The sequence below is a fragment of the Meleagris gallopavo genome, chromosome 3, assembly GCF_905368555.1.
Source record: "Meleagris gallopavo chromosome 3, MGAL_WU_HG_1.1, whole genome shotgun sequence".
Classification (NCBI taxonomy): domain Eukaryota; kingdom Metazoa; phylum Chordata; class Aves; order Galliformes; family Phasianidae; genus Meleagris; species Meleagris gallopavo.
The window spans coordinates 6,426,547-6,442,629 of record NC_139406.1 but is presented as its reverse complement, the minus strand read 5'-3'; the positions used below and the strand labels follow the sequence as shown (position 1 = coordinate 6,442,629).

Here is a 16,083-nt window from a genome sequence, read left to right as displayed (position 1 = left end):
GTAGGAGATGTGGCCAGGCTCTTTTCAACAGTGCCTAGTGAGAGAACAAGGGGCAATAGGCACAAACAGGAACACAGAAGTTCCATAAAAACATGAGGAAAAACTTCTTTATTTTGAGAGTTACAGAGCAATGGAGCAAGCTGCCCAGAGAGACTGCAGAGTCCCCTTCTCTAGAGATATTCAAAACCTGTGTGGACACTTTCCTTTGTAATCTACTCTAGGGAAATTGCTTTAGCAGGTGGGTTGGACTAGATGATCTCCAAAGGTCCCTTCCAACATCCACAGAAAACACCCATTTAATGTCTGATATGTCTCTGCTTCAGGAAATCAACACTGGAAAGAGCTGATGACACCAGAACAGGTTACATGCCTATGTGACATGTATTAAAACTGCCTTCTTGTAATGGCGTATCATCATAGTCTTATGGAATACTGAGATCTCAAATACAAATCAGCAGACGACAGGCTTTTTTTTTTACTTTAAAGATTCCCCTAAATCCAGTGGTTTGCTTCTGCAGTGTCTCCCCAGCTGTGTTCAGTGAAAAGGCTGGGAGGTTGAAGGGAGATGGACATCACTACATGGATTCTGTTTTGGTAGTTTGTGAAGTCTTGAGAAAGGATTTAAGAACACTGTTCTAGCCAGAAGCATATTTGAATGCTTCCCTTATGTTTCATACATGGAACCATCACACAAGGGAGAATGAGGAGGTTCAGTTTTTGCTTACACATGGCAAAACCGAGGTCTACGAGAATCAGCTTGGAAAAGAGGCTTTCAAGAGCTCTCGTTGTGGCCTTTCTGTACTTAAAGGGCACTTATAAGCAGGAGGGAAGCTGATTTTTTTCACGGTCAGGTAGTGAACAGTTTCTAACTAAAAGAGGGGAGATGCAGATCAGATGTTAGGAGAAAATTCTTTATTCAGAGTGTGGTGAGGACCTGGAACAGGTTTCCCAGAGAAGCTGTGGATGTCCCATCCACGGAGGTGTTCAAGGCCAGGCTGAATGTGGCCCAGGGCAGCCTGACCTAGTGACTGGCAATCCTACTCACAGCATGATGGTTTGGAACTGAACGGTCTGTAAGATCTATTCCAACCCAAGCCATTCCGTGACTTTGATTTTGTCTCTTCCAGTCATAACATCTCTTTAGATATGTTCACAAAGCCTCAATGGGTATGTATTATTCACAGCTGAGGAGAACAAGCTGTAAGAGAGATTTATGAGGCTGATCACAGTTTGAGCACTTTGACGAGTTTTTCTTAATAATATTACAATAGCTTTATTTATTCTTAGTTTTTAAAAATACCATCAAGATTGTTGCTATCCATATTACATTATCCAGTCGTTTCCTCTTTGACAGTTTAATGTTGGACTGAAGTTTAGGATTTGGTCCATATCTTAAATATCAGGACAAAAATAAATAACAGAGTAAGTTCAAGTATTAATCTTTCAGTACTATTATTCTCAAGCTCATTATTAGATACGCAGCTCCTTTTTCCACCAAGGGAGCAGAAACTGCTACCTAGTCTATAAAACAACCACCATTCCTCTTCTTCCACCCCCAATCTCAGCTGGATGTTCTCAGACAGAGACAGCTAATATGCCTCACAGTACGTTCTGAACGCTATTCAGAAAAGCATGCTCTCTCACATTTCTCTCTCTGTCTAATACACACAGAGCTATAACATTCCAGTCCCATTTATAGGCTTCTTGGTATGCCAGGCTCATTCAGGACATGCCTTTGTGTATTAAGAGAATCACAGAAAAATTAGAGAACTAAATTTCTCTAAATGTAGAGTTCTCTCTTCTGCCCCATTTTCCAATAAAAAAACTCTAAATTCCTGAAAGAACACTTTTTTTTTTTCTTTTCAGAAATGCAATTAAATGCATGAACCTACCATTACCTCACAGAGAGATACGCACACACTGTTTCCTACTTTATGCCTATAAGAAGACAGAGGATTGGAATAGGAGTCTATAACTGACTATGCCAGTTTACAGAGGTTTTTCATGGCATGTTCATAATTTTTCTGGTCAGACATTCGATTAAACAAATGGAATATGAATTAGCACACTTTTTAAATAACGCAAAAAATACGCCTTCCTCTCATAAACAAAATACATGACATTAGTTATCTTTCTGCAAACCATTCTCTACTATTTCAGTGAAATCAAATATAGAGAGCTTGGAGATCTTGTGAACAACACTGTTCCACAGAAATGCACTGCCCACAAGAAGCAGTGCTATTCAACAACAGCCACAACCTGCCATGACAACAGAGTCCACAACACTAGCTGACTGCATGCCTATCTGCACTGCTCACTCACAGCTCCCCCAGACACTTGCTCCCAAGCCCCTTCCCACCAGCTGCAGCCCCTTGCTAGGAAACTCTTTCCCCATCAGGCTACAGAGGAATCCAGACCCTGCAAGTCCCCAAGATAAACAGGAAAGGGAAAAGGGATGACTTGAAGCAGATGGAGGTGCCTGGAAAGGTGGGATGCCCAGGCCACCCCTCAGGACCAGCCTCCAAACACTAGGGGCTGTGCAGGCTTGCAGGCTTCTCCAAGTGGAACCAAAACCTACTTTCCTGGCTAGGTAGCATCTCACAGGAAAACAGCAGAAGCAATGACTCACTAAAACCACACAGAGTTTATTCTTTCCTTCTTTAAAAATATCTTAGAAAAAGGTTAAGGCAAAAAAATTGCAGGCCATCCCAGATAATATCAACATTACTCTTAAAACATAATTCAACTGATATTCATTTAAACAGGGCACATCCTGCAGACTCACTCACCCAGAAAAATCTGTAGTCAGAATACCATAATGAAATATGTATATTCGGCTTATGTGGCATAAGGTGAGGTATCCCATAGCTACCACAAAGGAGTACCTAAAAACATAAAATACAGAATACATAGTTACTGACACAAGTACCAACAAGAACTGGAATCACTCAGATTGAGTCTGGGCTTGTTTAGGAGCATGGTTCCATCTTTGCAAACTACATTATTCACAAGTCTGAATCAATATTACAAGATCTGGCAAAAACCTAAGTTCTAAGAGGATTTTTAAGAGGATTTAAATGCAGCTGAAGCATTATAGAGATGTCTCCTTACACTGTTAAAAAAAAAAAGATCATTCCAAGCATTTCAATTTCAGAGTTCCCCCTCCCACATACTATTTGAAATTTATCTCACTCAGTCATTTGACATCCAGCTATGTTGAGTGTGTGTAGCTGAAGTTATCCATTAACTTTTTCTATCTGTAAATGCCCTTTGCTTACAGATATAACTCTCCCTGAATCACTGGAAATTTAAATATTTAAGATATTTTCTCTTTTCTGATTATGTATGAAGCTAGGTAACGACACATATCCTAATGTTTTCAGCTCCAAAAGCTGAATTATGCCATTTCCCAGAAGAAGCGGTTACTTAAGCTTGACAAATTCACTCTCCATTTTTCAGGATGACCACAAAATTGTTAGGCAGGAGAACAGCATGACATTTTCCATTATAAGAGTTGAGCACTGCAGCATCCGGCTGAGACAGATGCAGCCTTTCCCATAATTAATCTCTCCCTGCATATACCCAAGCAAGAAAGAAGATACTGAGGAGATGAGAAGCGAATGGACACTTGGAAACAAGACTGCCAAATGAAGTAAAGTAGCCAGTAAAAGGTGAGCTGAAAGGCTTACATTCCATAACTTCAGATGGGCCAGGACCAGGCCAACTAGTGTCCCTTACATCAGAAGCTAGCTACACGGCAAAAAACATCCAGAATAAGTTGGATCAGAGAAGGGAACGAAAGGCAAAATAAAACAAGCAACAGTCAGCAGGCTGAAAACTAGACATGTCTTCCTCAGATTATGGCTGGCTATAAATGAAATAAGCTTTTCCTCTCTGGGGACTAATAAACTGCAGTGTGAGTGACAGTGATGGATTTGAAGACAAGGATCACAAGACGATCTGCAGTTCCCGTGGCTGAAGCAAACAGCTGGCTGAAAGGCAGACTGAGGGGACACGACAGCTTCTTCAGGAGATTCTGAGCAGAATCTGTCTTACTCTATCTCAGAGTCAGGCATCTGATCCTTAGGCTCCCTCTCATCAACTGAGAATGGCAGGTCACCCAGGTGAGACACGTAACTGTGACAGATGGGATGAAGTATGTAAAATAAGCCTTGATGCTCAAGTTAAAAGATTAAAAGGGGAGCAGTGACCAGGCAGAGACAATAGCAAATTGCTTGTGCAGCTTGGAACATTTCCAATGCTGGATTAATTTTTCAGCTTACAAGTCTTGAAGGCTGCTAGCTTCACTAGAAAGCAAACTAGCTGAAAATAACCAGGGATAGGTGCATGCACATTGAACTATGTTGTTGCTTTTATTTCCTTTGTTCACTTCCACCCGCATTTTGGGGAGCGAAAAGAGCCAGTTCTTATGCTCTCACTACAAAGATCTAAGTGTTCTTAGAGGACCTCTGTATGCAAAGATCCAGCCACTACACTTGAATTTTTCAAGCTTATTCTCACGCATCTTAAATACACAGTAATTTTGTTAAAATTAATACAGATTCACTTCAAATCTAGTGAAATACAGTAGAAGAAGCCTAACCCATTCTTCGCAGGCCTTCTGAGCTTTTTCGGCATGCTGACTTACTCATTCACATCAGTTCTAGTCCACACATGACTATCTTGCAGTAGTGGGTGACGTTACACCAACTGGCTTAATCTATGTTGCAACTTACAGGTGTTTCTCCCATTATGACTAACTGGCTAAACAATAAGAGCAGGGAGGTTTCCTGTTGAAATCAGGCCTATATCCCTACAACCACATTAACTTGTCTAAGAAGACAGGAACATTGAATGATTACTTCTCAGTTCATTTGTTTCACGTAAATGAATTACTTCTGCATTTCTCCAAGGAGTGCGCAGGTTCAACAGCTGGGAAACAAGTAACATACACTTTAAGCACCTTTTCCTTCTGGCCTTTGGATGATACTTTTTTTCACAAATATTGCCCAATTGCATTTAAAAAATTATTAATTATTTCTGGACTTGTAGGCTTTGCTTTTGTATTTGGTGGGGACAGTAACAAAATCTTCTGCATTAACATTATTATGCTGGTGCAAAATGGTATTGGCTGCTGTAAGACAAGCTTGTTGCCTATGGTTCACACTTCTAAGCAATCTTAGACAAGTTGTAATGGATGGTTTTCATCTGGATATCAGAGAGGTGCTACCTCAGGAAGCGCTAGAGAAGAAGGGAGATCAGAACATTAGATGCTCAGACAGTCCTGGCCCTGAAGACACGCAAAGAAGGGGTTTCAGATCCACAGTTCAGATTGATGTGAGTTCACCATGCTGCATCCATTAGTAGCTGCAGAAAGAGCTATGCAGAGACAGGGATAACCTGTAAATACACCCAAACCAAATCACATTACAAGCCATGTACTCTTAGGGATGCCAACACAGAAGAAGTGGGAATAACTGCCACCTGATCCCTCTAACCTGCTGTAAAGTAGCAGTTTCAAAAGTAAAATTTCCCATCTATGCAGATTGATGGGAAACAAATAAGTCCACCTACACAATTTTAAAAACTTCTACTTACTGAATTCTTAACAGAGACCCCCGTGAGAATGGCAAATGACTGATAAGAGAAGTTCTTTCGCACCAACTTCCTCTTATTCAGTGCAAGAAGCAGATGTAACTTCCATGTAGTTTTCATTTTTAAGAGAGTGCTTTATGTCTTTCAGCTAGGAAAGCACTCACTTGATAAAGCCCTTTGTGTATCTTGGGTGTCTTTCTCCAAGACACTTGTATAGGGGAAAAAAAAGATCCCACGGTTGGGAACATCTCATGGTGATGCTATAAGCTTCTGCTCCAAAGTAATAACATATGTGGTACTTTCTACTTTTTCATGCTCCAAGTCCAGTACCTAATGCAAGACTTATTTCACAGATCACTAAGTTAAGTTGCCACAGTGACCTTAACTGAACTACTTAACTCAAGAATAATTGGAAAATAGCTAAAGGCCAAGCAGCAAGGGGAAGAACATATTAAAAAGGATGATTGAAAGCAATCCTCAAGGACATACTACTAAGGAGAATATGACTTCATTAAGTTAAAAAAACAGAAGCTTGGGCATAAATTACTAAACCCACAAAAGCCTACTTCTGGGTCCAAAAATTTCATAGACAAATGCAATGTACCAATGCAAAAACCACAAATTGAGATTACAGCTGCTTCTGTAACTGAAAGAACAAAGCTTGTGCAAATAACTCAGAAAGAAAGGTAGTGAAGAAGAAAAAAGCAGAACTGAAAAAAAAAAAAAACACATTTCTCAATGAAAGGAGAGGAGACCAGTTCCAGTTCCAGTATCGCCACCACATGTGCTCACCTGTGGATGTTGGGAATACTCGCCATATTCATAATGCCATAATTCATCAGCACCAGGACAAAAAGATGAATGGAATACCTTGAAGACAACAAAGTGAATATTTAGATAATTTCGATGTGACCTGGAGGGCCTGACAGTTTGGAGTGAAGGAACAGTTTCTCATGTGAATGGCATAAATGTGATGCTGCATCAGAGTATCAGAAAATATGGATTATCACAATGACATTTTTATAGCCTGAATACCCAATATAGATTAACTCTTATTGACAAGATGTTGTCAGTGTGTTTCATTCAGAGAAAGAGCAGCTAGCTCAAAGAGCTCATTTAAACTGGAGGCATCTTTTCCAAGAGATGTCTTCACAACAAACTGGTGTGACTAACTGCCAGAACAAATATATCACAGATTAAATATCTCACTTACAAATGCTTTTGTGGCTCATTTTACTTTACAGGCTTGGGGCGGTTATGCTGGTATAAATTTTGTCTTTTTTTTTTTAAAGGACTGCAAAATTAAGAGGCTCATAAGACTAAAAAGACAACCCAGAAAAGCTGATATGAAGTCTAAAAATTTTTTTTATCTGAGCCTTGCCTGCTTAGTGATTAAATACTCACCACCCAAAGCAGAAGACAGCAAAGTATATTCCAAAGAGGGTGGCAAATGCATGGCGAACAGCAGAGCTGGCATGACTGGGACCCAAGTAAATACGAAACCAAAAGGCAGCCAAAAGGGCAAATAGTTGACAGGCTACAAAATTTATCTGTAAAAGACAAACAAAACAACAACAGAAAAACTTGTAATTCTTTGAGGTGAAGGAAGAGGAGTCTCTCCATTCTCAGAGCAACAAAGAACAGAGCTTGGGAAAGGAAAAAGTGAGAGAAACGAATCTTTTGTTTGTTTCTCCGAATTCTCATTTGTGAGTCCGAGTGGTAACCTTCCTTGGCCAACAAAAGAAGGGAATAAACAAAAGCACAGCCATCTGAAAACTCAGAGAAAAGCAAGAGCAAGCTGCTGCTCAGTCACCACCACAGTCCAGGTGCAGAGGACATCCACTCCTCTCTGTCCTCCTTGAACAAGGCAGAGGCCAGAAACCAGACTGGTGCTCTGGATTACTGCCTCTGTGCCTGACTTTCTCCACAAACCCCAAAAGACAAGGTTGTATCAACAGGTCTGATGTGAAACACTTCTGCAAGCAGTATCCGGACAGCTTTGTTGGCTAGCCGAAAAGCTCCACAGCACAGCATCCTCCAAGGAGGCTTTTCAATGTACCATTTTTTTCCAAAGTTCAAGAATGCAAAAAAAACAACCTTACTCTACCAGCATGCAATGCTTCTTAATTGTTCTGCTGCTGCTGCAAGTCTCTGATGTGCCTCGGAAGCAGTTGCAAAGAGCTAACGATGGCAGTAGGAGCAAGAGGATAGGGATATGTAGAGGACAAGCAGTTCCTGACAGGCACAAGGACAAGCAAACGCTGTAGTGTCCTCAGAGTAATGCTGACACCAAGCTGTTTTCTTCTTCCCTTTGACAGCTTCAGCAAAAGTCACAAGAGACAAAGGAAGAATAGAGCTCAGGAGCAGCCTCTAAAAGAGCAGCAGAGGACTTGGATACCATATCCAAAACTCCACTCTGGGCCCTGGACAGATGGAGTTAAATTCATTTATTCAGCTACAGTCCTTTTTATTTTAAATTCGTTCTGACCTCTCCATCAGCATGAATGAGCAAAACTAAATAAGCTGCAACATTTTAGCATCGTTTGGATTAGATGATTATCCAAAGATTTCAGTCCAGGACAGGATGATATATCACAGTTGGAAATGCTCTGACATGCTGGCTGCCCAAAGCTTGTTGGATTCAACCAGACTTCTTGTCAAAAACATTTACAATGTGCTTAATAAGACACTACAGCCCCCAGATTGCTTTATTCTGGTAAACAACATCCAACATGGTGCTGTTAAATCAAATGCTTTCATTAAAAGGTTTGTTGGCTACATTACTGCCTGCATCATTGAAACTGAAGAAATGCAGCAATGCAATACAATAATGCAATTATTCAAATACTTGGATTCACTTAATTTTCTTACTTTGTAGCAGGAACAATATCTGTTTAGTAATTGTTCTCATAAATTACCAGCATCTACAAACAGAAAATATCACAGAACTATAACTGAAGGAAGGAATTGGGAATGTCTTATCATGACAGTACTTTATACTTTCCTTGAATGCTACAGCTCTTACTTTTTAAGTCTTACACTGAAAACAAGAAAACAAAATGACACTGGTCTCACAAAACCAAAATGCTGTGGCATAAATTCCAAACTCTCATCTGATCTGTTGCAACACCATACATTCAAAACAGTAAATCTTCCCACTTCCCCTTCCACAGAAAAATGGCTGCAGCGAGAACATCCTCTACAGGGTTATTATTCTGACTGCATCCTTTCTATGTAAGTTTCCAAGACTGATGGATGCATCCAAATGAAAACTCAGTGAACCTTAAGTTTGCCTCAATGTGCTCCCCCTTATGGCTATATTAGTACATCCAGGGAAGCTCAAATTCGTGGCATGCAGAGCCCCTCTCATTCACTACAGAGAAAGAAAGAATGACCAAACAGCCCAATAAGCATGATGTGGCCAATTGTTTAAAAGGCAATATTCTCTTCTGTGCAACACTGCTCATGGAAGCTTTACATCATGAAAAAAGCATCAAGATAAGCAATGCTTTCTTCTCTATTTTCATCTACTTCTTGTATGTTCAGTCTCAGATGTTAAAGATGCTGGGATTCAGAGGTTCATATATGCTGCTAAATTCAGTGTGAGATTCCATGGCAGACAGACTCATGTCAGCATTTATATAGTTCATATGACAGGTAACCACAGCAGCAGCAGAAAGCAAGCAATAGCAACTTCATCACAAGCTAACATGAAGTGCCTAACAGCATGGCAGCCTTGTACATACCCTGCTGCTACCCTGAACTGCTGCTTCCTCAAGCATGTGCTACCTGGGCTTCTTGGATTACAGGGGCACACCAACCATGTCACTGTAACATCTTCACTTTCTTGTGAAAATTCACCAAGAAAATTTCTTTCCTGCACTGCTTTAGCTGGAGTTGAAATAAATCCCTGTACCAGGATAAAAGGAAAGGTAAACCCTTGCCTTAAATTCCATTCTGCTTACAGTGTTTAAGGGTTTTCTTTGCAGAGCAGCTGAACATCAATCGCCTAATATATTCAGTCAGTAACTATCTCAGAATACTGGTGCTCATTTACATTTTTAAACTGAATTTAGCTAGGAAGTGGCTTACAGGAATGGTTACAACATACTACTAAAAGTTACAGATCCAATTAAAAAAAAAAACAAACCTAAAGATAAGCCTTTCTAGATCTGATTTAAAAAAAAAAGTTTAACATTTCAGGATTCGTAAGTGACTGTGATATTGTCAGAGACATAAAAATGTACCATAATTCCTGAATGTCATTTGAATGTTCCATGACATACCACAACATAATAAGGGCATAAGGGAAGTGAGAAGGCTGCACCCAATGCATTGCTCAGAAGATCAAACCCAAGATACAAAACAAAACAAAACAAAACAAAAAAAGCAATATAAAATGCAGAAAGAAAAGACTTTCACTTATGGGCTTAGAATATGCATGCTTTGCTATTACCCTTCCTTCTGAGCTGCAGCAACCACAGTCCTTCTGCAGTTTTCTTCCCTCCAGATCCATATTTTTCTGGCAGGCAGCCATGCCCCAAAATACAACATGCTGCATTTGCTTGTCTTTGTCTACCATTAAGGCTTACAGACTTTTTTTTTTTTTTTTTTTAATTATACTCTTCTGGATTATCTCCCACAAAATAACTATCATCTACACTTGGTTTGTAGCTCCATCTCCTTGTAAAGCATGTAATAGGATACCTAACACAAATAGGTCAGCTCCAGATCTTCAAACACCTTATAGCAGAAACACAGAATCAAACTGAAGGTGTCCCAGGGAGTCATAATGCTTCTGGAGAAAGCAAGATGAAAGCCAAGCAAATATACCAACTACTGATAAAACTGCTATTTGATACCTGTTGGTGAAAATAAATAATAAATAAATGTGAGCGTGAAGGAATAGTTTCTGTACATCTCCACCTGGACATTGCACTCAGAAAACAAAAGCACCATCGTGACTTCTCATTTACATGAGGTTCAGTCTGAAGATCAAATTTAGCAGCACAGGGCTTCCTGAAAGGTACAGCACTGCAAGACTAACTTTTAGTTAACTTTCTACTCTAAGTGCTGTGAATACTCAATCCGTCTGGAAGGTGTAATTCCTCGTTTAAAACCGAGCACTGAACCTACTCTAGATCTGATCTATTATCCCACAGAACAAAAGTGATAGCTTTTCATATGACTGCCATCTCTATTCAGTTATTTATACATAACACTGTAACACATGCACTCACACACAGACACGAACACTACTGGTTCACTTGACAGTGACTTTATCACATCCATTCAAAATGCATCCTATTCTTCACTATACGCATTTAAGGTGCTTAGGTGAATATATTCCTGAGAGTTTTAAGAAAGCTTGTAATGGATCACAAACAAATTATGAGTCACACTTTCCTCCCTTTTCCAAATAGGAAAGAGTTTATACTATTCATTATTGGTTACTTTCACTGTTGCTAAAAACAATTTGTAAACAGTAAATTGAGGACTTCTGAACTTTAATGAATGGTGTCCAAACAAAAATAATATAGAAACAGAAAATAAACCATATTGGAATTAACACTTCTCACAACAACTCACCATAATAAATCATTTAATCCATATTTTATCTACTCAACATTGTCAAGAAAAAAAAACCCAAAACTTTCCACATGAACTTTTTAGTAGAAAATAAACACCTTTGCCTTTTACACAGTCCTTTTTTCCATGATCCAGTGAGTAAGATGCAGTAAAATTAGAAACCAGAACACATGACATTGACAAAGTAGATAATATATTCATTTCCTGTAATAAAACTTTAGAGGACATAAAGCCTATCTCGTCACAGTACCCAGCACTAACATATCAAAGTCTTAAATCTCAGTCTAAGCTAGCTTAAGGCAGCCTTGAAATACAAAAGTAGGCATCTCCAGTTTTGGAGATACAAAGTGTGGAACAGTTTCAGCTCAACTAGAGTGATGATAACTGTTGTTTGGTTAAAAAAAAATTCACAATAACACAGAATTTCTAAAGGAGGAAAGAGACAAACAAGGACCATTTAGTTGAACTCATTCCTACACATGGGGATGACAAAATACTCAAAACCTATGTCTAAGAGTGTCGTCCACATGTCTCCTGAACTGCAAAGGCTTGCTGCCACAACCACTGCCCTGAGGACCTTGTTTCAGTGCCTGACCACCCACTCAGTGAAGGGCAAAACAGAGGCAGCTGCGTCCATCGTGATGCCCAGAGGCCACAGGGACAGCAGTGTAACCAAACCTGGCTGTATTGGGCGTGGGGGTTCTGTGCTCTGACAGGTAGCTTCACATGAAAGACAAAAAGGCTTGAGGGGAACTGGAGGCCCCTTTTCAGAAAATGGCTTCCCTGTGCCACTTCGCTATGCAGAGAGAAAGGTTGCCATTGGACACAGACACTGTCCCATGCCATCATCTACCCTTTGCTTGAAAACCACACATGAGCCCCATATCATTCTCTGAATGGTGGCCATAACTGTGCCTCCTAATGCTGGGTGAACAACAGTGGCCATGTCTGTGTCTTATGCCATTCCCTGAATGATGGCAGTGTCTGTGCCTCTCAGCCTTCTCTGACTGGTTGGCATGCCTTGTCTCCAGGCTGTTCTCTGGGCTTCCAGCATGCCTGGACCTCCTAATACTTGGTGGAGGAACCACCTCCATGGGCTCCTCCCTGTTTTTTGCAAGACCGTGGGCATTACGAGACCTCTTGCCATAACCTTGTTCCCTGTCATTTTCTGAATGGTGAGTATGCCTGGTTGCCACACGATTCTCAAGACATTTGTCAAAGATCTTCAAAAGGGCAGATTTTCAATTGAACCTGTGCTGGAGGATGGCAATGGATTCTCTATATATTGCTTAAGGAAATATCACTAAAACCTAATTTAGCAGAAATTCACTGTCCAACTCTTTGTCCCACATAGCTGTATTTTTACAAAAAGACCCACAGGTCTTTGCTCTTTTCTGATATCAGATACTCCAGGAAACCACAAGTTTGTTAGTTGGTCAGCTGAATAACCCACCAAACTTTGGCTTATGGTCAAATGGTTGCTTTTGCTGCGAGAGTAAACTAGGCTCAGGGGGATGGGAAATAACAGCCTGCCATACCTCAGCTCCTGAAGGAGACAGGTAGATAATGGACAGTTTGGCATACTGGAAATTGATTGTGGAATTAAAAGAAAAGCAAAAAACAAAAAACAAACAAACAAAAAAAAAAACCACCTGAAATCTTAAAAGAATAAAATGGAAAGTGCCATTCTTAGCTACAAATTCTTGGGTAATGAAACAGAAAATGTGGCAGAAGGCCAAATCTGGCTTTACACCCTTGTAGTAAATCATGACTAATACAGTCTTGGTACTGCTAACCATAGTTCAGGGTAGTCAATCTCCTCAGGAAGTTTCATTCCAGTCATCCCACAATCCCTGCATCTGCAAATCTCCCTCTTTAACAAAGTGGTAATAGATGTTTGAGGGTTACCAGATCACACTCTGGGAAGAGAAAATAAGTAAGCTTAAGCACATAGTCCATTATTTCAGAGCTTTTAACATTTTCCTTATAGTTAAGTATCTGGAAGAAACATCTCAATTCCATCCTGGCCACCAAAATACTTTGCTTTTTCTTTGCTACTTTTTTCCTCCCTTATACTTACAGAAAATCTGATCTCACTTTCCAAAAATCTAGGAGAATGTAACAAACAGACCACATCATTCTCTCCCAATTCCAAATGGCAACTAAGTTCTTTATCCAAAATGGCCAGTCTTCTCTATGTAAAAATCTTATTGATGCTATTAATTTGAATTGCATCTCATTCACTATGGAAATCTATTTAAAAAAAACAAACACACAAAACACTACTAAATTGTCATTCAAGGGGTGCTGATGCATCCCCTGAAACACACAGCCTTTGGGCATATGTAGGCATGTTGCACACTCATACATGTTCACAAACAGAGGTGCAAGGGAGCTATAACACAGCCAGCTAGCATTCAGGTCCATGCCAGCTTCAACAGACAACAGAGGATGCAGATTGCCATCAGTTTATAGACAGTGAATAACTCTTGTGTTACTCTAGGCTTTGTGCTTACTAGCAATATTAGACAATGAGGCTTTAAACCTACTACTCATTTGCTACACAAAAAGTGTGCAAACTATAAAAAGGGCACCACAGCCCTTTTTATACCATATCTTGACACCACAGTCAAGATACTCAGCATTTGCTGCTGTCTACTAGCAAGCAATAGTTTAGGAGGCTGCTACAAGGTTTTTATCTTGTAAATTAGTATCTCTGCTCACTAACCTAGCACAGATCACCAACCAGCTGTTTTCAGTGCTTGGAAAGGCATAAGGAAGCATATTAATAGAAACTACTGACAGCAACAGCAACTCCCTCGCAAGTCAAACCACTGACTGCAAAGTCCAACAGGATGGGGTCCTGTTTTGAATAGGGTGTATCATAATAAAATATTCCTCTTCACTAGAGATCAGCCTCATCTTCCAGGAAGGTATCTTGCTTGCAAAGAAAAAACAAGCATTAGAGAAGTACAATAACTTCTTTTTCTCTGTTCAAAAGATTGTTTTGCCCATATAATCAAAGACACCTGGCAAACAACATGTTTAAGTTCGCTTTGTTGAGACATCTCTACTTTGATGTTGAATAATAGACCTGCTGTTCTGATAGCATTTCATAACATCCAGACTGTGATATTTGAAATGGGTGTGTTAAGAATGAGAGATGGAATATCCTTTAATCAGATCATCTCAAAGATATCTGATACTTACTGAATTTCTTCCAAAATATTTTGATCTTCGAGACTATTTTTATGAATCCTAAGGACAAATGTTCTCTGCAGAGATCACTTAACTCTATGCAGGGAAGTGATAAATGCCCCCCAAAAGGAGTGCAATATAACAGAAAACAAGTCAGGTTTCCCGCTGCTCAATTTTGTCTCAGGCTTCCACGAAGAAAAGGGATTCAATTAACATCTAGCTCCCCTAGATGGTCACAGTGATCTCCTCTGCCCAGAACCCAGGGCAACAAGAGTCAGCATAAACAGGCATTTGGGAAGAAATCAGAATTTACTACCATGTACAAGATTTCATATTTTCTGTACTCATCCAGGCACTGTGAATTGCAAACAACATGGATACAAACTAATTTACACTGGAGCAATATTGATAAAGCTACTGAAAATTCAAATCTCCATTATTACACTGGAACAACTAATTTGTGTCACAGGGGTCCTGTGGAAGGTTCTGAAGGGGCAGAAGCAAAGCAAACAGTACTTTGGGAAACAGCTCTCATGAGAGAGGAGAGAGTACTTGCATGATCAATTTCAGACTACTAGCCTCTTCAGCAGCAGCACTAAATTCTTACAGCTCTGGCTTTTTGCTGATGTTTTGTATGCTGAATATGGAGTTGGTAAAATAGAATATGCCAAATGAACTGTATTTTGGACTGTCATGCTGTTTTCGTGGGTAAATTCTGCTTTTTCCCTACTGACAGGGTCAAATATCCTTCCATGATTTAGACTATAAAACTTGAAACAGATGTTCTTTCTGGATTACCTCTACAAAGCCACCAGCAGAATAATCACTAGTAGGACACATAAACAGAGATTCAGAACAGATTAAGACCTGAGTCATCAGAAAGCTAAAAAGAAAAGCACCCGAGTAAAAAGTCTACCACATCAAATCTAAATCATCATGCTAAGTTACACATTCACACACTTAGTTTCGATGGCTGATAAATTTAATACTTGGACCTGACCCAAATTCAGCTTTAGCTTGCTGTTAACAACTCTTACACTGAATTATAACGACTCTGTATGTTGAACAGATGCTGAAGTTGTGATCATTTATGTGCAATGATGTTCTGCTACTACCTGCAAGTCAGTAGTTACTGTTCTCTCAGTGAGAGCCAAAACAGTGCAGTCTTTCACCAGAATGGGAACTGGCAAATCTAAAGCAGTTTGCCCTACTATGTTGTTGCAATGTTTACGCAATTCTATTTTCAGTTCTTTTTCTATAGAAAAATGTGCCCATGGTCTTTAGAAGAACACACCAATATACTGAGCAGTTGTGTTCACATTATTTAAATGTGAATAAGTGCAACAGAAAGAAACAAACATCTGTAAAAGGAAAAGAATGCCAACTTCATGAGATATTCTAAACAAAAAGAAAGTTGTTGTCCTGTCTTATTCCTCCACTCCCTACAGAAACTGTCAGCACTGTGTTAAATTTAAACTCATTGTCCTTGGAATAAAGTGGCTTGCTCAAAGACGAAGACTTTTAGACCTATCAATGGTATTACATAAGAATTTATTAGGCCCTTACACATGCATTAAAATGATCTAAATCATGCCCTTAGTAACTTAACATAAAAGCAATGTAAAACATAAGATATGATCTAAAACTGTATGAAAGGATTTTGCTCAAGGGAGGAGTAGAATTTATGTTTCCAAACACTGA

The 16,083-nt window shown here is 39.6% G+C and overlaps 1 protein-coding gene across 3 annotated transcripts in view; it reads right to left on the bottom strand.

Moving 5' to 3' along the window:
* Positions 1–16,083, bottom strand: part of MBOAT1 (membrane bound glycerophospholipid O-acyltransferase 1) — a 59,470-nt gene that overhangs the window by 30,608 nt on the left and 12,779 nt on the right. Inside the window, exons 2-4 of one of the 3 annotated variants that reach the window (XM_085220119.1) lie at positions 7,000–7,145; positions 6,388–6,465; positions 2,764–2,885 (exon numbers count right to left, since the gene is read on the bottom strand). In XM_085220119.1, coding sequence (XP_085076245.1) covers positions 2,764–2,885; positions 6,388–6,465; positions 7,000–7,145 — 346 coding nt within the window. The remainder of the gene's footprint in view (positions 1–2,763; positions 2,886–6,387; positions 6,466–6,999; positions 7,146–16,083) is intronic. The other 2 variants (XM_010708475.4, XM_019613803.3) reach the window with 2 other exon arrangements.